Below are 23979 nucleotides of genomic sequence, written 5' to 3' on the forward strand. Positions count from 1 at the left end.
TCCTCTCTGTGTGCGTGCCACAGGTCGGGTAGAGACCCTGGAAGATCTGAAGTCACAACTGCTATTATCCCGGCGAGTCACCGGAAGGGTGAGAATATAATGTGCACCATCTTGGGTACTGTGCTAGGACTTTTCTATGTGTTATCTGCCTGTTTTGTGGTTCAATAAAGCATTGCCACACTGCTTTACCCTCACCCTCTGGAGAGCAGGCGTACAGTGGGACGACCCCTGGTCCACGCGGTTTCGGCTAGCAGACCCGGGGTGCCCGCCGACCCCCATGTCTCCACAACACCCAATACAGGAGAGCAATCTGGCAAAATCTAAACCATGGAAGTGTGACCGTCCACTAAGCACTGCTGCCCCTTCATTATCAGTGGGGGTGATTTACCGATTAATGCACTAAAAATATATAAAATATGAAAACAAAATATTTTAGATAATACAATACAAAATTACAGTGTTAAAAAAAAATACATACTCTGCGCACACGGTTTTTCCAGCTGATGTGTGAGCAGACACCAAGACAGACTGATTGTTATCGATGCAAAGAATGGCTTCTTTCTGAAAGGCATCAAGTATGAACGGATATTCCTGAAAACAGGGGGAAAAAAAAAAAGAGGAGAATGACTGACAGACCGAGAAATAAAATGCAGCATTGTGCAATCCAAACAAAGAAATTTGTGCAAGTAACCCAGACATCCAGGATCACTAGTCACCATTACAGTTTTGATAGAAACATCTGCTTTAGGCCTTTCAACCCCGAGTCCATTTTCACATTCATGACAAGGCCAAATTTTACAATTCTGACCAATGTCACTTAATGTGATAACTCTGGAACGCTTCAACGGATCCCACTGATTCAGAGATGCTTTTTCGTGACACAATGTACTTCATGATAGTGATAAATTTAGGCCAATATTTTTTGCGTTTTTTTTGTGAAAATATTAGAATTTTGGCAAAAAGTTTGAAAATTAGGCAATTTTTCTTTTTTTAGGGACCACGTCACGTTTGAAGTGAATACGAGGGGCCTATATGACAGAAAATACCCCAAAGAGACACCATTTTAAAAACAGCACCCCTCAAAACCCCAATCAAGAAGTTTATTAACCCTTTAAGTGCTTCACATGAATTAAAGTAATCTGGAAGGAAAAAATGAAAATTTTACTTTTTCGCAAAATAATGTTGATTTAGCCCCAAATTTTTCATTTTTACAAGATTAAAAGGAGAAAATGGAAAGTATAATTTGTTGTGCTTTTTTTTCCTGAGCACGCCGATGTGCCTAAACAGTGGAAACACCCCACAAGTGACCCCATTTTGGAAACTGCACCCCTCAACATTATTCCCACAAACTTTCTTTTTGCCCCAAATTTTTCATTATGAAAAATATTAACAGGAAAAAATGGACAGTTTAGTTTGTTGTGCAATTTCTCCTGACTACACAGAGGTCCCATATGTGGCTGAAAACTACTTTTGAGGCACAGTGAAAAGCTCAAAAGAGAAGAACTGATATACTGGAGTTCAGATATTGCTGTTATGGTTTGAGGGTGCCATGTCACATTGGCAGAGCCCCCAAGAACAGCAGAAATCCCCATAAGTGATCGCTTTTATCAAACTACACCCCCGATGAATTCATCTAGGTAGGCAGTGAGCATGTTGACACCACCTGTGTCTCACAGAAAGGTATAATAATGGGAGGTGAAGAATGAATACCGTATAATGTTATGTTTTAGTTTCAAGTTTTTAATTTTTCTTAAGGGCTAATAGCAAAAAATGGACCTCACAGTTTGTAGCGCAATTTCTCCTGAGTGAACCAATACCCTACATGTAATCGGGAACTACTTTTGAGGCACAGTGCAAAGCTGAGAAGTGAAGGAGAAGCATATTATAGTGCAGATTTTACAGTTATGGTTTGCGGGTGACATAATCCACTGGGAGGAACCCTGAGTTGGAAGCAAAGCAGAACCCCCATATGTGACACCATTTTACAAACTACACCTCTCAATGAATTAATCTAGGGGTTCAGTGATCGTATTGACACCACAGGTGTGTCCCAGAATTTTATACCATTGGGCAGTGAAGAAAAAATAATTACATTTTTACCACAAAAATGTTTTTAGCCCCAGATTTTACGTTTTAATGATGGGAAATGGGTAAAAATGGCACCAAAATTTGTACCACACTTTCCGCTGAACGTAGAACTACCCCATATGTGACTGTACAGTACTGCTTAGCCATATGGTGAGACTCTGGATGGATGGAGCGCTATTTGACTCTTGGACAACAAGAGCCCCGAAGTGCCAGAAGAGCAGAATCCCCCCCCCCCTCAAGTGACCCCATTTTGGAAATTACACTCCTCTAGCAATGTATATACAGGTGTGGTAACAATTTTGACCCAATAAGTATTTTCCAGAAACAAGAAGCAGTTGATGTTGTGAGTAAAAATTGCAAATCTGACAGCGTAGTCACCAGTACGTTCTTCTGGAGACAAGGACCCCGTAAACTAAGCGGGCTCTCATAGCTACAGAAATGCCAAACATGTGGAAGCTAAATGTGGTTAGGCACACTGTGGGGCTCAGATTCAACAGGATCAGTTCTCTATAATGCGGCAGCAGAGTTACTCTGGACTTGTCAATGGCCTCTGTTTAGCGGTGTCCTTTTCAAAAGTTCACAAAACTGTGCCCGACGGCACATTTATGCATGCTTCAAAAGGCGGGCACCGCCAGATCATAGGCCAGACGGCGTCCACAGTGCCTCTATCTGCCTCATTATATGGACTCTGCTAATGGGGTTCCGTCTGAATCCCGTATTTCAGAGATTTACACTGAAACCCCAATGTAAGGGCTCAGTGTAGAGCGCAGGATAAATGTGAGTCGAGCCTTAATGCAATCTTCGGGAGTCAGAATGAACAAAATCAACAGCAGGTGAAGAATTGGTTGTATTTATTTTTTTACGCCATTCCTCGTGCGGTATAAGTGATTAGGTGACTTTATTCTTTGGGTCGGTGTGATTACACAATACCATAATTAGATCTTTGTTTTTATGTTTGGCTGCTGTCACACATTAAAAACGCTTATTTTGCAAAATAAAGTTTTTGCATCGCCATAGTTTGAGAGCTATAATTATCCTAAATTTCTGCCAACATAGTCATGTGAAGGCTTGCTTTTAGCGGGACGAGATGGCGTTTTTATAGGTACTATTTTCGAGAACAAAACCTTTTTTGATTGCTTTCTATTCCGATTTTGGGAGGCAAAATGAACAAAAATCAGCAATTCAGGAATAAAAGTGATCAGGCAGCTGTATTCTTCGAGTCAGTTCGATTTTTTTTTACGCTTTGGCGCATTTACACAAAATTTGACAGAAAAAAATTGTTTTGCAACGCTTTATTCAGAGAGCTATAGCTAGGACAGGATGTCGTTTTTGGCTATACCATTTTTCTTTTAATTGCGTTTAATTCCACTTTTTTTTAGCAGTATGATTAAAAAGCATAGTTTGTTTTTTTTTTTGCCACTTTTTTATGGAGTTCACTGAAGGGGGTAAATAGTGTCACAGTTGTATGAGTCGGGTCATTCTGGACGCGGCAATACCAAATCTGTGCATTTTTTAAACATAAATATATATTTATTGGTTTAATATTTTGTTTATTTTATGCTTTTTTTTATTTTTACATTTTTTTAAAACTTTTTTTTTTAAATTAGTCCCTCTACGGGACTTTAACTTTTATTCGTCTGATTGCTGGTATAATGCATTGCAATACACCAGCCTTGCAATGCATTATAGCCACATCAAACTTACGCTTAAATCAGGCATAGGAATTTCTCAACATCCAAATTTCTGCATCCAAAAAAGGGGACCTACACACAAACATCTATAGAAAGCATACAGCAACCAGTTCCTTCCTCATAGCCGATTCGTCACACCCCAGGTCTACGATTCAGGGTATTCCTATCAGACAATTTCTCACAATCTGCTATGAGGAAAGTGCTTTTGAGGCCCAATCTGCAGACCTGGCTCGGAGATTTAATGGAAGAGGCCAGAGCAACAGGTTGATCAGACAGGGGTACAATAGGGCCATCAAGACTACAAGGAATGAGCTGTTATATGGCAGTACCAGTAAGAAAAACAAGAATGACAAGGAACAGCAACGTTTTATATCTACCTACAACAGTCAATGGCAGGACCTGACGACAAACTCTGGAAAGTTTTGCTAGTGGATCCTGCCTTGAAACAAGTTTTGTCCACCCCACCCCCTTTGTAGCCAAACGCTCGGCTAATCTCAAAGACATGTTAGAGCATAGTCACTATGACCCCAAAAGGGTACTGGCAGACAGAAACCCTAGATCCATGTGATTTTTTTCATGCAGTCTGTGCAAAACTTGTCTTAACCTAACCAAATCCACAAATTTGAAAAATTTTGATGGCTCCGGCTCTTGAAATGAGAAAATATCTTAACCGTTCTTCCAAGAGCGTGATATATCATTCTGAATGCCCTTGTGGTAAAGTGTCTATTGGTTTAACCACCCGTGAACTTAAAGTTAGGGTTAGAGAGCACATCCGACACATAGAGAACATTTGATCTGTTGAGGATGATGCTCTCCTCGAAAGCTTGCCAAGACGCTTTAAACGGTTCCACAACTGCAATTCAAGGGGTCTGGGTCATCAAGGGCATTGATCAGGTGGTCCTGGGTTCTCGTGGTGGGGTTATTGGCAAGATCCTTTCCCAAATGAAGAGCAGATGGATTTATTATTTGGGTATTCTTAGTCTACAGGGTCATAAAGGGAAAGTGGTGCGTATCCTGTGCTTTAACAAATTGTATTTATGTTTTTTTTTTTAAAATAAATGTTTAATGCAGTCACTGGGGGCTGCCATTTTACTTTGCAGGTCTGTAAGGGTCGCCACACGACACTAACGGTCTGTAGATAGGGCAGCCCCTGGGCAAAGGAGACAGCAGCGAGATGCTGACCCTATCTTTCACATTATAGCCACATCAGCAGTGAACTGAGCACGCCACTGTGGGCTCCCCAATGCACAGCTGTAGGTGTGGCCGGGAGCCATTTTATTGTAGCCCAGCCCTATCTGCCGAGCGCCACTTACACTCTATGGTGCTGTCGGGGGATAGAGACGTGGAAAATGCTGAGCGGGAAGAGACTAATTCTCATATCCCATGTCTGCCCACCCCAACTCATGCTTGCCTTTGAAGAAAAGAAGCATCACTGGCGCTTGTACTCACCAATGCTTCACGCTACTCCTTCAGCTGTGTAGCACATGTAGTTCTCCACTGCTCCCATAGACATGTATGGAGCGGGGTCACATATTACACCACTGCTCCCATAGACGTAGACGGAGCAGGGTCACGCATTACACCACAGATCCCATAGATGTAGATGGAGCGGGGTCACGCATTACACCACTGCTCCCATAGATGGGGGTCACACATTACACCACTGCTCCCATAGAAGTACAGTAGAGGGAGTGGGGGGGTCACATATTACATACATTAGATACTGCGTACCTAATCACATCCTGTGTGATAAACTCTGCTGTGCTCAATATCTATTCCCATCATGTGATAAACTACACTTAGCCCTGTGTCTAATCTCAGTGTGTGTTAAGGTACCATCACACATAACGATATCGTTAACGATATCGTTGCTTTTTGTGACGTAGCAACGATATCGAAATTGTTATGCGTGACAGTGACCAACGATCAGGCCCCTGCTGGGAGATCGTTGGTCGCTGGGGAAAGTCCAGAACTTTACTTCATCGCTGGATCTTCCGCAGACATCGCTGAATCGGCGTGTGTGACGCCGATTCAGCGATGTCTTCACTGGTAACCAGGGTAAACATCAGGTTACTAAGTGCAGGGCCGCGCTTAGTAACCCGATGTTTACTCTGGTTACCATTGTAAATGTAAAAAAACAAACACTACATACTTACATTCCGGTGTCTGTCCCCCGGCCTCAGCTTCCCGCACTGACTGTGAGCGCAGGCCGGCCGTAAAGCAGAGCACAGCGGTGACGTCACCGCTCTGCTTTACGGCCGGCGCTCACAGTCAGTGCGGGAAGCTGAGGCCGGAGGACAGACACCGGAATGTAAGTATGTACTGTTTTTTGTTTTTTTTTACATTTACAATGGTAACCAGGGTAAACATAGGGTTACTAAGCGCAGCCCTGCGCTTAGTAACCCGATGTTTACCCTGGTTGCTAGGGGACTTCGGCATCGTTGGTCGCTGGAGAGCTGTCTGTGTGACCACACAGCAACGAAACAGCGACGCTGCAGCGATCGGCATCGTTGCCTATATCGCTGCAGCGTCGCTTAATGTGACGGTACCTTTACTCTAAGCGTATCTAATTGCGCATGTGATACGCTCGACGTATCTAACCCCAGCTTATGATACAGCGAGCAGCATCAACTATCAGAATCAGTGGTGCCGGTCGTCCCTTGTGACGCTGTCTACTTGTCAGTATCACTGGCAGTCACCAACAAAATGGCTCTGCACTGTGATCCTAAACTTTATCCTGTCTTATCCTTTTGCAGACACCCATAACGAGAGATTAGTGACCCCCCCCCCACATTTACTGCAGTCGTAATGTGAGCTAGTTGTAACTAGGCTTTCATGGCAAATTTCAGCAGCCACTTCCCTTAAAGTATCCCATACTCGGATTATCACACCCCTTCAGTATAGCACTTTATAGGTTCCTTCATCTACTAGTCAGAACTCAGTGGCGCCCCCCATACTAGGCACTCTGTATTTTTAAGTGTTTTACATGTTGTTTGTTGAAATAATTATTAATTTTAGAATTGTGATTCTTTTCTTTACTCTGGCCGAGCATGTTTGTTGACTGATTGTGTGAAGTGCCATTTATCTTACTGTTTGAACATTATGATAATTAATGCATTATACATGTCAGTGCTACACTGACAGAAGCCTCTTAGACCATGCTCTCAGCATAGGCTCTAACAGGCTTTCTGTAGCTGGCTGACCCGAAGAGGTCAGGGTCAGTGTGTCTAACAATTGTGGCACACATGTGTCGCATAAGTACTACAAGCACCGACGCCAGGGAAGCAGCGGTATAGTAAGCACTGTCCCCCAGCACTAGGTGCTGAAAGCGGCTCTCATAATTCTCCCATGCTCTGCCAGCGATCAGAGCGAGCAGGCAGAGCAAGGGTGAATGATGCAAGTAGTCTTCAGCACCCAGCGCCGGGGAACAGTGCTTACTGTACCGCTGCTTCTCAGGTACCGAGACACGTCACACAGACGACATCCCAGTGCGTCATCCGTGTGCGGGACGTTTTGCGTCCCGACTCGCCGGTAAAAAATGGACATGTCCATGTGTGGCTCACAAGATCCGTGGAATCACACTGACATGTGCTCAGACGCATTCACTTGAATAAGTCTGTGTGTGTGTCTCAGGTACGTGTGAAAACTGTCACTACATGTACCAGACGCAATGACGTGCGAAACCGGCCTTAAGCAGAGCTCTCGGTGGTGATCGTGCCAGCATGATAGCCATGACGTAAACGTATGTCATTATGCAGAAACCTTTTTCTGACCATGAGGTAAACTTCCAACACAAGTCAGGGAGGGCTTAAAGTTGAGATCTGGAACAGAGGCAGAGTTTTCCTTAGTACAGGAATGCTACCAGATATCTTGTTGCACTGACCGGCAGCCACGCTTAGGTATAAATGATTTGAAGTGACGCTAAACTCCTTCAGTGTAAACCAATTCTCAATAGAAATCTTAAGAACCCACCTTTGAAGCTTTGCCGACTCGCGGCCTTAAAGGCAAATACTCGTCATCGGCAGGGAGTGCAACCTAAAGTAAGAAAACAGACAAATATAAACTGCTGTGCAGGGATATCCAGGGGGTTAGTAACAACAGGAAATACAATGATCATGACCGATCTGTATTATCCTGTGGCATCGTGCACCAGTCCCAGCTCTGTGCAAGTACAATCAAAGTCCGGATCACTTACAAGATATCGTCTGCCCATCCCAGGTCCCAAAAGTGATCATTGGGAATGTGCACCACCAAGCTCAAGGATACAGAACTTACACCAGTGGGGGCACATGGCTGAGACCATCATGATGTGAAGCAAAATGGCTCTTAATATAAAAGGGTTAATTCTCACTTAACAATTGGTGTATGTCTGACTTACTGAAAGCAAAGAGAAAACAGCACTGATTCAACGTCATCAGGTCTATGTACCCTTCATTTCCAGGATCAGTGTAGAAGGGTGATCAGACCCCCTAACAATCAGTAAGTAATGGCATATCCTAACAGTATGCCAACACTGTGTGAAGAGAAACACCATTGACGTTAAAGGGGCTCTCCACTATTGGACACCCCTGTTTGATTGCCCCCAATATGCAACATAAATGTGGAAAATAAAAATCAAACTCATCACCCGGAAAAGAAGCGCCACTCTGAGTGTGGTGCTGCCCAGTAATCTACTGACACTGCTTATGCCTCGCGAGTGCTGCAGATCAGCGGCAGCTTTCACTATTCCGTCAGAGTGAACATCCGCATGGTCAGAAGACCTAGTGCTCATGATGAAGGAGCAGCAATGGTCCAGACGTGTGTGTGGTTTGCTTTTTTTGTTTTTTTTAACTTTGTGCTGCACACTGGCGGCATTTGAAAAGGTGGTTACCTAGTGGTGAAAATCCACCTACAAGTCAACTGTAGTTTCAGAGAACTTCTCTGAAAAGTGTAACGTGTATCAGCCGTTTTCTTCTGCCCCGTCACTGTAAGCACTAACAATCAGCGCTCGGAGAGGCGGGGGGCGCTCAGCTCAGTCATACATCGGACCCTCACTATGTGCCCCATGTAGTAGACCAACAATCGCACATTTTTTGGGCTACTAGGAGAATCTGTAGATGGTCCGTACTGATGAATAAAGCATTCTGCCGACAAATCACACAAAGCAGAAGCATCACTAGAATGTGATACATATAGGATCATTAATACCTCGTGGGTGCAGCCCTCAATTGTGTCCACTTCTTGCACTTTTACCCTCGGCATCAGGTCTGCCAGGCTGTAAGAAAAAGTGTTTGATTCAGGCACATCAGCGCTTCTGTCTTTTCAGCGTATTCCCCAACAACAGCGCCACCTAGAGACATCCACCATTCTTTATTTAAAGGGGTTGTGCACAAACAAAAATACATTTTAATCGATAGATCTTGGAATAATAATAATTTCCACTATTGGATGTGTTAGAAAAAAAAAATGTTCCTGTGCCAAGATAATCTTATAAATGTGCCCCTGCTGTGTACTGTGTAATGGCTGTGTCTGACTGCACAGGAACATAGTCTGGTTAGGAACATTTTTTTTTTAAACACATGTCCAATTGTGAAGTTTATTTTATTCCAAGATCTGTTGATTAAAATGAACTTAAAATAGGGGATTTGCCCAGGATTAGAAAAAAAAAAACAAAAAACGTTCTGGTACTTTTTCTAAAACCATGCCACCTCCGTCCATTATGTGTATTACAGTTACGTTCTATCTGCTTGGGTTGGGATGACACAGCCTGTGGACCGTCGTGGTGTTTTATTTTTTGCACAGCTTCTTTTCTAGTACTGAAAAACCCTTTAATAAACCTTCACTTAACTCATTCTGCTCCAAATGACCAAGTATTTGACCTTATTCAGACTTTGTGAGTATGTAACAGCATTTTGCACTGGCTCCTGCGATGAGAAGCGGTGACATTTTACATCACAGAACACGTGTATTGGGGTTTTCAAAACCTCATGTACAGAAAAAAAAAACTTTAATCCAAGTCTCCTTACATGGTTCTCCTATTCTGTCTATTTAGGCAGTTAACAGTTTGAGAAATTATCTAACAAAAGTTTCTCAGGAGCCGTAAAATAATCATAGCCAGACATTAACTCTTACTTGACATCGTCTGATGTTGAAGGCTCGAGCTTTAGCTTTTTTCCGAAGATGCAATCCTCCGGACCGTCCAGATTGCTCGCCTCTCTTTTGACTGAGGGAGAGGGTCCGGCAAGCGGTTTCACATTTTTCTTCCTGAAACAATAGATTGGAATGGGTTAAAGAGAAAGATTCAAGGCAAAATTACTCTATAACATCTAATTGGAAAGCAAGGTACCAGAAAGAGAGAACTGGAGAAGGAGGAGGACCTGAAGGATTTCTCAAGTTGTATCTTCAGGAGCAAAATGTTTCAATTTCCTGCTTTGCAGGGGGGAGATGCGCTCTTGAAGACTTAGGGTATGTGCACACATAGAATGATCCTCTGCGGATTTTTCTGCAGCGGATTTTATAAATCCACAGGGCAAAAACTGCACGTTTTTCCTGCGGATTTACCGCGTTTTTTGTGCGGATTCCAGTGCGGATTACTATTATGGAGCAGGTGTAAAACAGCTACAGATTTCGCACAAAAAATTGACATGTTGCGGAATGTAAACCACTGCGTTTCCGCCCGTTTTTTGTGCACTGCGGATTGCGTTTCCCATAGGTTTACATTGTACTGTAAACGCATGGGAAACCGCTGCGGATCCGCAGCTGCGGAAACCCTGCGGATCCGCACCAAAATCCGCAGCATGTGCACATAGCTTAAGGCTGGGTTCACACTTTGTTATGGGCGTCCGTTAGACGAACTACGTTAGGCTACGTTCACATTTGCGGCTTTGGACGCAGCGTCGTGGACGCAACGCACGACACACGAAAGACGCAAGTAGAACGCATGCATTTTTGACGCATGCGTCCAACCCTTTTTTAATATATAGGGTCTTTTCATTTTCTCTATTTTTAAAGTAAAGAACGCATGCGTCCTACAACGCACAGCAACGCAAGTACTTGCGTCTTCTGCGTTGCCAATACACTTCAATGGAGGTTTTGAAGTTTCGGCGACGCAAATACAACGCAAGTGCGACGCAAGCGTTTTTTTAAAAATTTTGGACGCAGAAAAAAATGCAACATGTTGCGTTTGCAACGCATTGCCAGGTGCGTCGAAAGGACGCATGCGTCGCAAAACGCACCGAAACGCATGAAAACGAACGCACATGCGTCCCCAATGTTAAAGATAGGGAAGCATGACGCGTGCGTTGTTTTGCGGCGACGCCGCTGCGTCCAAAGCCGCAAATGTGAACGTACCCTAACACCGCGGTGTAACGTAGTCCGTTAACACCGCCATTAATTCCTATGTCGGACGCATCGCTAGCACACGCCCACAATGGGCGTGCGCTAGCGATGTGCCGTCATTGAGTGACGGACCCTGGGACGCGGGCTGCAGCTTTTCCAGGTCCTTCACTGCTAGCACAGATAGAGCATCTGCAAGCTCTATCTGCGCTAGCGCGATGACAAATCGGCACTTGCGTTAACATCAGCCCATTAACCCCTTCATGACCCAGCCTATTTTGACCTTAAAGACCTTGCCGTTTTTTGCAATTCTGACCAGTGTCCCTTTATGAGGTAATAACTCAGGAACGCTTCAAAGGATCCTAGCAGTTCTGAGATTGTTTTTTCGTGACATATTGGGCTTCATGTTAGTGGTAAATTTAGGTCAATAAATTCTGCGTTTATTTGTGATAAAAACGGAAATTTGGCGAAAATTTAGAAAATTTCGCAATTTTCACATTTTGAATTTTTATTCTGTTAAACCAGAGAGATATGTGACACAAAATAGTTAATAAATAACATTTCCCACATGTTTACTTTACATCAGCACAATTTTGGAAACAACATTTTTTTTTGTTAGGAAGTTATAAGGGTTAAAATTTGACCAGCGATTTCTCATTTTTACAACGAAATTTACAAAACCATTTTTTTAGGGACCACCTCACATTTGAAGTCAGTTTGAGGGGTCTATATGGCTGAAAATACCCAAAAGTGACACCATTCTAAAAACTGCACCCCTCAAGGTACTCAAAACCACATTCAAGAAGTTTATTAACCCTTCAGGTGCTTCACAGCAGCAGAAGCAACATGGAAGGAAAAAATGAACATTTAACTTTTTAGTCACAAAAATTATCTTTTAGCAACAATTTTTTTATTTTCCCAATGGTAAAAGGAGAAACTGAACCACGAAAGTTGTTGTCCAATTTGTCCTGAGTACGCCGATACCTCATATGTGGGGGTAAACCACTGTTTGGGCGCACGGCAGGGCTTGGAAGGGAAGGAGCGCCATTTGACTTTTTGAATCAAAAATTGGCTCCACTCTTTAGCGGACACCATGTCACGTTTGGAGAGCCCCCGTGTGCCTAAAAATTGGAGCTCCCCCACAAGCGACCCCATTTTGGAAACTAGACGCCCCAAGGAACTTATTTAGATGCATAGTGAGCACTTTGAACCCCCAGGTGCTTCACAAATTGATCCGTAAAAATGAAAAAGTACTTTTTTTTCACAAAAAAATTATTTTAGCCTCAATTTTTTCATTTTCACATGGACAACAGGATAAAATGGATCCTAAAATGTGTTGGGCAATTTCTCCTGAGTACACCAATACCTCACATGTGGGGGTAAACCACTGTTTGGGCACATGGTAAGGCTCGGAAGGGAAGGAGCGCCATTTGACTTTTTGAATGAAAAATTATTTCCATCGTTAGCGGACACCATGTCGCGTTTGGAGAGCTCCTGTGTGCCTAAACATTGGCGCTCCCCCACAAGTGACCCCATTTTGGAAACTAGACCCCCCCAAGGAACTTATTTAGATGCCTAGTGAGCACTTTAAACCCTCAGGTGCATCACAAATTGATCTGTAAAAATGAAAAAGTACTTTTTTTTCACAAAAAAATTCTTTTCGCCTCAATTTTTTCATTTTCACATGAGCAGTAGGATAAAATGGATCATAAAATTTGTTGGGCAATTTCTCCCGAGTACGCCGATACCTGATATGTGGGGGTAAACCACTGTTTGGGCACTCGGCAGGGCTCGGAAGGGAAGGCGCGCCATTTGACTTTCTGAATGGAAAATTAGCTCCAATTGTTAGCGGACACCATGTCGCGTTTGGAGAGCCCCTGTGTGCCTAAACATTGGAGCTCCCCCACAAGTGACCCCATTTTGGAAACTAGACCCCCCCAAGGAACTTATCTAGATGCATATTGAGCACTTTAACCCCTTCATGACCCAGCCTATTTTGACCTTAAAGACCTTGCCATTTTTTGCAATTCTGACCAGTGTCCCTTTATGAGGTAATAACTCAGGAACGCTTCAACGGATCCTAGCGGTTCTGAGATTGTTTTTTCGTGACATATTGGGCTTCATGTTAGTGGTAAATTTAGGTCAATAAATTCTGCGTTTATTTGTGATAAAAACGGAAATTTGGCGAAAATTTTGAAAATTTCGCAATTTTCACATTTTGAATTTTTATTCTGTTAAACCAGAGAGATATGTGACACAAAATAGTTAATAAATAACATTTCCCACATGTTAACTTTACATCAGCACAATTTTGGAAACAACATTTTTTTTTGTTAGGAAGTTATAAGGGTTAAAATTTGACCAGCGATTTCTCATTTTTACAACGAAATTTACAAAACCATTTTTTTTAGGGACCACCTCACATTTGAAGTCAGTTTGAGGGGTCTATATGGCTGAAAATACCCAAAAGTGACACCATTCTAAAAACTGCACCCCTCAAGGTACTCAAAACCACATTCAAGAAGTTTATTAACCCTTCAGGTGCTTCACAGCAGCAGAAGCAACATGGAAGGAAAAAATGAACATTTAACTTTTTAGTCACAAAAATTATCTTTTAGCAACAATTTTTTTATTTTCCCAATGGTAAAAGGAGAAACTGAACCACGAAAGTTGTTGTCCAATTTGTCCTGAGTACGCTGATACCTCATATGTGGGGGTAAACCACTGTTTGGGCGCACGGCAGGGCTTGGAAGGGAAGGAGCGCCATTTGACTTTTTGAATCAAAAATTGGCTCCACTCTTTAGCGGACACCATGTCACGTTTGGAGAGCCCCCGTGTGCCTAAAAATTGGAGCTCCCCCACAAGCGACCCCATTTTGGAAACTAGACGCCCCAAGGAACTTATCTAGATGCATAGTGAGCACTTTGAACCCCCAGGTGCTTCACAAATTGATCCGTAAAAATGAAAAAGTACTTTTTTTTCACAAAAAAATTCTTTTAGCCTCAATTTTTTCATTTTCATATGGACAACAGGATAAAATGGATCCTAAAATGTGTTGGGCAATTTCTCCTGAGTACACCAATACCTCACATGTGGGGGTAAACCACTGTTTGGGCACATGGTAAGGCTCGGAAGGGAAGGAGCACCATTTGACTTTTTGAATGAAAAATTATTTCCATCGTTAGCGGACACCATGTCGCGTTTGGAGAGCCCCTGTGTGCCTAAACATTGGAGCTCCCCCACAAGTGACCCCATTTTGGAAACTAGACCCCCCAAGGAACTTATCTAGATGCATATTGAGCACTTTAAACCCCCAGGTGCTTCACAGAAGTTTATAACGCAGAGCCATGAAAATAAAAAATAATTTTTCTTTCCTCAAAAATGATTTTTTAGCCTGGAATTTCCTATTTTGCCAAGGATAATAGGAGAAATTGGACCCCAAATATTGTTGTCCAGTTTGTCCTGAGTACGCTGATACCCCATATGTGGGGGTAAACCACTGTTTGGGTGCACGGCAGGGCTCGGAAGGGATGGCACGCCATTTGGCTTTTTAAATGGAAAATTAGCTCCAATCATTAGCGGACACCATGTCACGTTTGGAGAGCCCCTGTGTGCCTAAACATTGGAGATCCCCCAGAAATGACACCATTTTGGAAACTAGACCCCCAAAGGAACTAATCTAGATGTGTGGTGAGGACTTTGAACCCCCAAGTGCTTCACAGAAGTTTATAACGCAAAGCCATGAAAATAAAAAAAAAAAATTATTTTCTCAAAAATGATCTTTTAGCCTGCAATTTTTTATTTTCCCAAGGGTAACAGGAGAAATTTGACCCCAAAAGTTGTTGTCCAGTTTCTCCTGAGTACGCTGATACCCCATATGTGGGGGTAAATCACTGTTTGGGCACATGCCGGGGCTCGGAAGTGAAGTAGTGACGTTTTGAAATGCAGACTTTGATGGAATGCTCTGTGGGCGTCACGTTGCGTTTGCAGAGCCCCTGATGTGGCTTAACAGTAGAAACCCCCCACAAGTGACCCCATTTTGGAAACTAGACCCCCAAAGGAACTTATCTAGATGTGTGGTGAGCACTTTGAACCCCCAAGTGCTTCATAGAAGTTTATAATGCAGAGCCGTGAAAATAATAAATACGTTTTCTTTCCTCAAAAATAATTATTTAGCCCAGAATTTTTTATTTTCCCAAGGGTTACAGGAGAAATTGGACCCCAATATTTGTTGTCCAGTTTCTCCTGAGTACGGTGATACCCCATATGTGGGGGTAAACTACTGTTTGGGCACATGCTGGGGCTCGGAATTGAAGTAGTGACGTTTTGAAATGCAGACTTTGATGGAATGCTCTGCGGGCGTCACGTTGCGTTTGCAGAGCCCCTGATGTGCCTAAACAGTAGAAACCCCCCACAAGTGACCCCATTTTGGAAACTAGACCCCCCAAGGAACTTATCTAGATGTAAGGTGAGCACTTTGAACCCCCAAGTGCTTCACAGACGTTTACAACGCAGAGCCGTGAAAATAAAAAATCATTATTCTTTCCTCAAAAATGATGTTTTAGCAAGCATTTTTTTAGATTCACAAGGGTAACAGGAGAAATTGGACCCCAGTAATTGTTGCGCAGTTTATCCTGAGTATGCTGGTACCCCATATGTGGGGGTAAACCACTGTTTGGGCACACGTCAGGGCTCGGAAGTGAGGGAGCACCATTTGACTTTTTGAATACGAGATTGGCTGGAATCAATGGTGGTGCCATGTTGCGTTTGGAGACCCCTGATGTGCCTAAACAGTGGAAACCCCTCAATTCTACCTCCAACACTAACCCCAACACACCCCTAACTCTAATCCCAACTGTAGCCATAACCCTAATCACAACCCTAACCACAACCCTAATTCCAACCCTAACCCTAAGGCTATGTGCCCACGTTGCGGATTCGTGTGAGATATTTCCGCATCATTTTTGAAAAATCCGCGGGTAAAAGACACTGCGTTTTACCTGCGGATTTACCGCGGATTTCCAGCATTTTTTGTGCGGATTTCACCTGCGGATTCCTACTAAGGAACAGGTGTAAAATGCTGCGGAATCCACACAAAGAATTGACATGCTGCGGAAAATACAACGCAGCGTTTCCGCGCGGTATTTTCCGCACCATGGGCACAGCGGATTTGGTTTTTCATATGTTTACATGGTACTGTAAACCTGATGGAACACTGCTGCGAATCCGCAGCGGCCAATCCGCAGCGTGTGCACATAGCCTAATTCTAAAGGTATGTGCACATGCTGCAGAAAATGCTGCGGATCCGCAGCAGTTTCCCATGAGTTTACAGTTCAATGTAAACCTACGGGAAACAAAAATCGCTGTACACATGCTGCGGAAAAACTGCACGGAAACGCACCGGTTTACATTCCGCAGCATGTCACTTCTTTGTGCGGATTCCGCAGCGGTTTTACAACTGCTCCAATAGAAAATCGCAATTGTAAAACCGCAGTGAAATGCGCAGAAAAAAAACGCGGTAAATCCGCCATAAATCCGCAGCGGTTTAGCACTTTAACACTGCGGATTTATCAAATCCGCAGCGGAAAAATCCGCAGAGGACCAGAATACGTGTGCACATACCGAAACCCTAACCCTAGCCCTAGCCCTACCCCTAGCCCTACCCCTAGCCCTAACCTAACATTAGTGGAAAAAAAAAAATTCTTTATTTTTTTATTGTCCCTACCTATGGGGGTGACAAAGGGGGGGGTCATTTATTATTTTTTTTATTTTGATCACTGAGATATAATCTATCTCAGTGATCAAAATGCACTTTGGAACGAATCTGCCGGCCGGCAGATTCGGCGGGCGCACTGCGCATGCGCCCGCCATTTTGGAAGATGGCGGCGCCCAGGGAGAAGACGGACGGGACCCCGGCAGGATCGGTAAGTATGATGGGGTGGGGGGGGGAAATCGGAGCACGGGGGGGGGGGGGGGAAATCGGAGCACGGGGGGGGGGGGGGGAAATCGGAGCGCGGCAGTTGTGGAACGGAGCACGGGGGCGTGGAACGGAGCACGGGGGGGCTGGAACGGAGCACGGGGGGGGCTGGAACGGAGTGCAGGGGGGGCTGGAACGGAGTGCAGGGGGGGTGATTGGAGCACGGGGGGATGATTGGAGCACGGGGGGAGCGGACAAGAGCACGGGGGGAGCGGAGCACTGGACGGAGGGGAGCCGGAGCAGTGTACCGGCCAGATCGGGGGGCTGGGGGGGCGATCGGAGGGGTGGGGGCACATTAGTATTTCCAGCCATGGCCGATGATATTTCAGCATCGGCCATGGCTGGATTGTAATATTTCACCCGTTATAATAGGTGAAATATTACAAATCGCTCTGATTGGCTGTTGAAAGTGAAACTGCCAATCAGAGCGATCGTAGCCACGGGGGGGTGAAGCCACCCCCCCTGGGCTAAACTACCACTCCCCCTGTCCCTGCAGATCGGGTGAAATGGGAGTTAACCCTTTCACCCGATCTGCAGGGACGCGATCTTTCCATGACGCCACATAGGCGTCATGGGTCGGATTGGCACCGACTTTCATGACGCCTACGTGGCGTCATGGGTCGGGAAGGGGTTAACTCATGTGTTGAACGGGCTGCTGTTAACGCAATGTGAACCTAGCCTAAGGGCTCATGCAGACATCTGTGGATCTCGGTCCGCTCATGGACTGCAATGCATGGACTGGCCGTGGGTTTCTATGAAGCTGTCATGCTACAGTCGGGAAACCAGCGGCCAGTCTATTTATTGCGGTCCATGATAGCACTGAGATCCAAGGACGGCTGCTCGAGCCTTAACAGTTCGGAACAGCAGCACGGTCTCACCGCTGGCCAAACTGTGCTCTCTACCAGACTGACAGTGGAGATATCTCTCTGTAGCACAAAAGAAGCACAGGGAAAGTGAAGCTGGCCAAAGTCGATTGTGTAAGCAGGTTAAATACTCAGAGCCTGCAAGCTCCGCGATCCTTACCTAGGTCACCAGCCAGGCATGGACTGCAGGGTGGACGGTAACCGTGCAAAGGAACTAAACCAGAAACGTTAAAATCCCTTCACTCTTGAAAAAGGAGCAGATTATTAACAAGGGGTAAATTGCACAGTTGCTGGTTTCCTACAAACACTTATGCAATTTTACCAATTTGTGATCTTGAAACAACTCTAACTCATTCTGCACCAGAAATAGACTGTGCTAAGTTTTCAATAAACCCCAATAAATTATATATATATATATATATATATATATATATATATATATATATATATATACACATATACACACACACACACTAGACTAGATGGTGGCCCGATTCTAATGCATCGGGTATTCTAGAATATGCATGTCCACGTAGTATATTGCACAGCCCACGTAGTATATCGCCCAGCGACGTAGTGTACCGCCCAGCGACGTAGTGTACCGCCCAGCGACGTAGTGTACCGCCCAGCGACGTAGTGTACCGCCCAGCGACGTAGTGTACCGCCCAGCGACGTAGTGTACCGCCCAGCGACGTAGTGTACCGCCCAGCGACGTAGTGTACCGCCCAGCGACGTAGTGTATCGCCCAGCGACGTAGTGTATCGCCCAGCGACGTAGTGTATCGCCCAGCGACGTAGTATATTGCCCAACCACGTAGTATACAGCACAGAGCATATTGCCCAGCCACGTAGTATATTGCCCAGTGATGTACAGCACAGAGCCACGTAGTATATTGCACAGCGACGTAGTATACAGCACAGAGCCATGTATTATATTGGCCAGTTACGTAGTATATTGCCCAGTGACGTAGTATACAGCACAGCGAAGCAGTATACAGTACAGAGCCACGTAGTATATTGGCCAGTCACGTAGTATATTGCCCAGCCAGGTTTGTCACAGGTTAAAAAATAAAAAATAAACATATACTCACCTTTCCGAGGGCCCCTTGTAGTCCACGGCAGCTTCCGGTCCCAGGGTTGGTATGAGAGCAGGACCTGTGATTACGTCACTGTCACATGACCATGACGTCATGGCAGGTCTTTCTAGCGCAGGGCCTGTGATGACGTCGCGGTCACATGACCGTGACTTCATGGCAGGTCCTTCTCCCATACCATCTTTGCCACCGGAACATGCAACGGAAGATGGCGGCCGGCGCGAGCGACTACGGAGGGCGAGTATAGCAGGTGTTTTTTTTTTTATTATTTTTAACATTACATTTTGTATTATTAGGCATAGGCAGCGTCAATAGTAAAAATTTGGGGACACAGAGGGTTAATAGCAGCGGTAACGGAGTGCGCTACCCGCGGCATAACGCGGTCCATTACCACCGGCATTAACCCTGTGTTAGCGGTGACCGGAGGGGAGTATGCGGGCGACAGGCACTGACTGCGGGGAGTAAGGAGCGGCCATTTTCTTCCGGACTGTGCCCGTCGCTGATTGGTCGCGGCAGCCATGGCAGGCAGCAGGCGAGACCAATCAGCGAATGAATAACCGTGACAGACAGAAGGACAGACAGACGGAAGTGACCCTTAGACAATTATATAGTAGATGGTGGCCTGATTCTAACGCTTCTGGTATTCTAGAATATGTATGTAGTTTATTTATGAAGATTTAAAGGGACTCTGTCACCTGAATTTGGCAGGACTGGTTTTGGGTCATATGGGCGGAGTTTTCGGGCGTTTGATTCACCCTTTCCTTACCCGCTGGCTGCAATATTGGATTGAAGTTAATTCTCTGTCCTCCATAGTACACGCCTGCGCAAAGCAATCTTGCCTTGTGCAGGCGTGTACTATGGAGGACAGAGAATGAACTTCAATCCAATATTGCAGCCAGCATGCAGCCAGCGGTTAAGGAAAGGGTGAATCAAACACCCGAAAACTCCGCCCATATGACCCAAAACCAGTCCCGCCAAATTCAGGTGACAGGTTCCCTTTAAGAATGCAATGAATACACAGGATCCGGCCAGCCGGGAGTGACCAATCAGCGAAGCGTGGTTCAAATCCCGCGCCGATTCGGGGCCGGACTGCACCTGTCGCTGATTGGTAGAGCCCGGCTGGGCGCGACCAATTAGTGAAGCCAGGGCCGACTCCAGGTTTTCGAGGGCCCCGGGTGAAAGAGTCTCAGCAGCCCCCCCCCCTTTAACACATACCACGATTCATGATGCACAGATACAGCAGAGGCATACAGCACCGCCCACGCAGCATACAGCACCGCCCACGCAGCATATATCCCATATCCCTGTTAAAAAAGGAAAAGAATTAAAATAAAAAATAGTTATATACTCACCTTCCGACGGCCCACGGATCCAGCCCACGCCTTTACCGATGCTCGTCGCGACGCTCCGTTCCCAGTAATGCCTTGCGGCAATAACACGTGGTGATGTAGCAGTCTCGAGAGACCGCTATGTCATGTCCGGTCATTGCCACAATACATTCTTGGGACAGGGAGAGGCTGGCGCAGACAGCGGAAGGTGAGAATATAATGGTTTTTTTTTTTAATTATTTTTAACATTATATGTTTTTACTATTAGTAAAAAGTTGGGCACACTTACACGGTTAATGGCAACGTTAACGGACTGTGTTACACCGCGTTATGCCGCGGTGTAACACAGTCCTAAAACACTATGTGGGCGCTGACTGGAGGGGAGTATGGAGGGGGCACTGACTGGACGGAAGTAGGGAGGGGCCAATTCGTGGCCGGACTGTACCCCTTAGACAATTAGATATATATATCTGTCTGCTTTAACAACACGTCCATCTTGAACTGTCCTCCGACCTCTCTTCCTGCTCCCTCTCCGCCCGCTTACAATTTGGCTTCCGACCGCATCACTCCACTTAAACTGCCCTAATTAAAGTCACCAACAACCTACTAACCCCCAAAGCCAAGCAACACTACCCTATCCTCCTCCTCCTGGACCTGTCCTCTGCCTTTGACACAGTGGACCATTCCCTATTATTACAGACCCGCTCATCCCTTGGCATCACAGACTTGGCCCTATCTTGGATCACGTCAAACCTAACTGACCGGACATTCAGCATCTCCCACTCACACACCACCTCCTCACCTCGCCCCCTAGCTGTCAGAGCCCCGCAAGGTTCAGTCCTAGGGCCCCTGCTCTTCTCTACTTACATCTTTGGCCTCGGACAGCTCATAGAATCTCACAGTTTACAAAATTGTATAAAGTCTTTATTAGAAAGGCACATAAACATAATAAAATTAGTATCTAGACAAGGAAATTTACATGGGGGAGATGGAAAAAGAGACATGTGGGTCACTCAGTAAATGTTACATATCGAGGGAAAGCTCTTACCCATAGTTCCTCGTTTCGCATTGGCTTCTTCTTAATTGTGAGGTAGTTGATATATGGTGCCTCTATTTGCTCTAGAGCTCTTTGGGGATCCCACACTGGTGGGTAGTACGGAATTCCCCTCTTGGCTCTGCACTAATGCACTTCTGCTATCTGAAGCACCTGCACTTTGTGAAATAGGTCATATATAAATTGGAATATTTACTGGGTGACCCACATGTCCGTTTTTCCATCTCCCCCATGTAAATTGCCTTGTCTGGATACGAATTTTATTATGTTTATGTTCCTTTCTAATTAAGACTTTATACAATTTTGAACAAAAAAATAACTGGACTGCTACTCCATGCCAGTTTATCTGAAATGATACTCAGTAGTGTCCATATGGGTATTCGCCTAGTCCTATGAATAAAGGCAGAGGACTTTGTTGATTGGTGATTATAATGTATTAGATGGTGGCCCGATTCTAACGCATTGGGTATTCTAGAATATGTATGCGTAGTGTATAGCGCAGCCCACGCAGTACATTGCGCAGTCCACGCAGTACATTGTACAGCCCACGTATATTGCACAGCCCACGCAGTCTATAGCAATGTGGGCACCATACCCCTGTTAAAAAAAGAAATAAAATAAAAAATAGTGATATACTCACCCGTCCGGTGGCCCCCGGATCGAAGTGGTTACCGACGCTCCTCGTGCGCTCCGGTCTGAAGAGTGCATTGCTGTCTCGCGAGATGATGACGTAGTGGTCTCGCGAGACCGCACGTCATCATCTCGCGAGACCGCAATGCATGGAGCGGTCACCGGGGCGTCGCGAGGGGCGTTGGTAATCGCTTCGATCCGGGGGGCCACCGGAGGGTGAGTATATAACTATTTTTTTAAATTATTTTTAACAGATCTTTTTACGATTCATGCTGCATAGGCAGCATGAATAGTAAAAAGTTGGTCACACAGGGTTAATAGCAGCGTTAACCGAGTGCGTTACACTGCGGTCAACGCTGCCATTAACCCTGTGTGAGCGCTGACCGGAGGGGAGTATGCGGGCGCCGGGCACTGACTGCGGGGAGGAAGGGGCGGCCATTTTCTTCCGGACTGTGCCCGTCGCTGATTGGTCGTGGCTGTTTTGCCATGACCAATCAGCGACTTGGATGTCCATGACAGACAGAGGCCGTGACCAATGAATATCCGTGACAGAAGGACAGACAGACAGAAAGACGGAAGTGACCCTTAGACAATTATATAGTAGACTCTGTTCTGATTTTCTTGTTTTCAAACATATATACATGCACAGCAAATATAATACACGCTGCAAGTAGCTACCGATTGTTGGGGTCCGGGTATACCCAACGATTGCGCAAAACAACACTTTGAAGTTTGCCCTGTACATAGAATGGTGTACAGGCTCAAAAGGAAGCCTTTAGATCTGCACATCACTGTGTGCGAGGGCTGCATACAAGAGCGGTGCACTTCAAAGCGGTGATGTGGCCAGTGATACATACAGATGGGTCCAGAAATATTTGGACAGTGACCGAATCTACGTGATTTGGCCTCTGCATGCCAGTACTTTTTATTTAAAATGCAACAACTGAGAAACTCAAGCCTCCACTACAGTTGTATTTAATGGGGTTAAACGAAAACCAGTCAGTCAACTCTCCGTGTATAGAGAGCGGCAGCTGTGACCGTGCCAACGGCACTGATGGCCGGCTGAAATGCTGAACATCTCTCTCTATACACAGAGCAGTGACTGGACCCACGCCGGCGCCACCTCCATGACAGATAACAGAACTCTGCCAGGGGTGGGGGGGGGGGACAAAGTTTATATCCTCCAGGCAGAAGGGGTTTAAGTGCAGGGCAGGTTCACAACCCTATTAACCCCTTATCTGTGGGTTAATAGTTTTTTTTTTCAGGTGACATGTTCCATTGTGTATAGAATCCCTTGAAGGGTTCCTCTTTTGGGATGCTTTGCCGGCCTTTACTGCAGCTGACTTCAGTTGTTGCTTGCTTGTGAGTCTTTCTGCGATACATGTTGTCTTAAAGGGAACCTGTCACCTGAATTTGGCGGGACTGGTTTTGGGTCATATGGGCGGAGTTTTCGGGTGTTTGATTCACCCTTTCCTTACCTGCTGGCTGCAATATTGGATTGAAGTTCATTCTCTGTCCTCCGTAGTACATGCCTGCACAAGGCAATCTTTCCATGCGCAGGCGTGTACTATGGAGGACAGAGAATGAACTTCAATCCAATATTGCAGCCAGCGGGTAAGGAAAGGGTGAATCAAACACCCGAAAACTCCGCCCATATGACCCAAAACCAGTCCCGCCAAATTCAGGTGACAGAGTCCCTTTAAGCATATGAAATGCAGCTCGGTGGGTTGAGATCTGGTAAGGTAACTGTCGACCACTGAAGAAAATTCCTCCTTTCTTTTATATAGCTCCTGTGTTATGTTTTAGGTCATTGTCCATCTGTGCTGTGAAGCACCATCGAATCAACCACTGCATTTGGTTGAATCTGAGCAGAAAGTATCGGCCTGTACACTTCAGAATTCATCCGGCTGCTTCCAGTCTGGTCTATTTTTCAGGCTGATT

General features: G+C 45.2%; 1 protein-coding gene across 1 annotated transcript in view; it reads right to left on the reverse strand.

Moving 5' to 3' along the window:
- The window catches only part of MTREX (Mtr4 exosome RNA helicase), a 140513-nt gene that overhangs the window by 113770 nt on the left and 2764 nt on the right, over positions 1-23979 (reverse strand). Inside the window, exons 2-5 of the mRNA XM_069748292.1 lie at positions 9891-10022; positions 8967-9033; positions 7752-7814; positions 479-591 (exon numbers count right to left, since the gene is read on the reverse strand). Of these exons, the coding sequence (XP_069604393.1) occupies positions 479-591; positions 7752-7814; positions 8967-9033; positions 9891-10022 (375 nt within the window). The remainder of the gene's footprint in view (positions 1-478; positions 592-7751; positions 7815-8966; positions 9034-9890; positions 10023-23979) is intronic.

Source organism: Ranitomeya imitator, chromosome 1, assembly GCF_032444005.1.
Source record: "Ranitomeya imitator isolate aRanImi1 chromosome 1, aRanImi1.pri, whole genome shotgun sequence".
In the NCBI taxonomy this organism is placed as follows: Eukaryota; Metazoa; Chordata; class Amphibia; order Anura; family Dendrobatidae; genus Ranitomeya; species Ranitomeya imitator.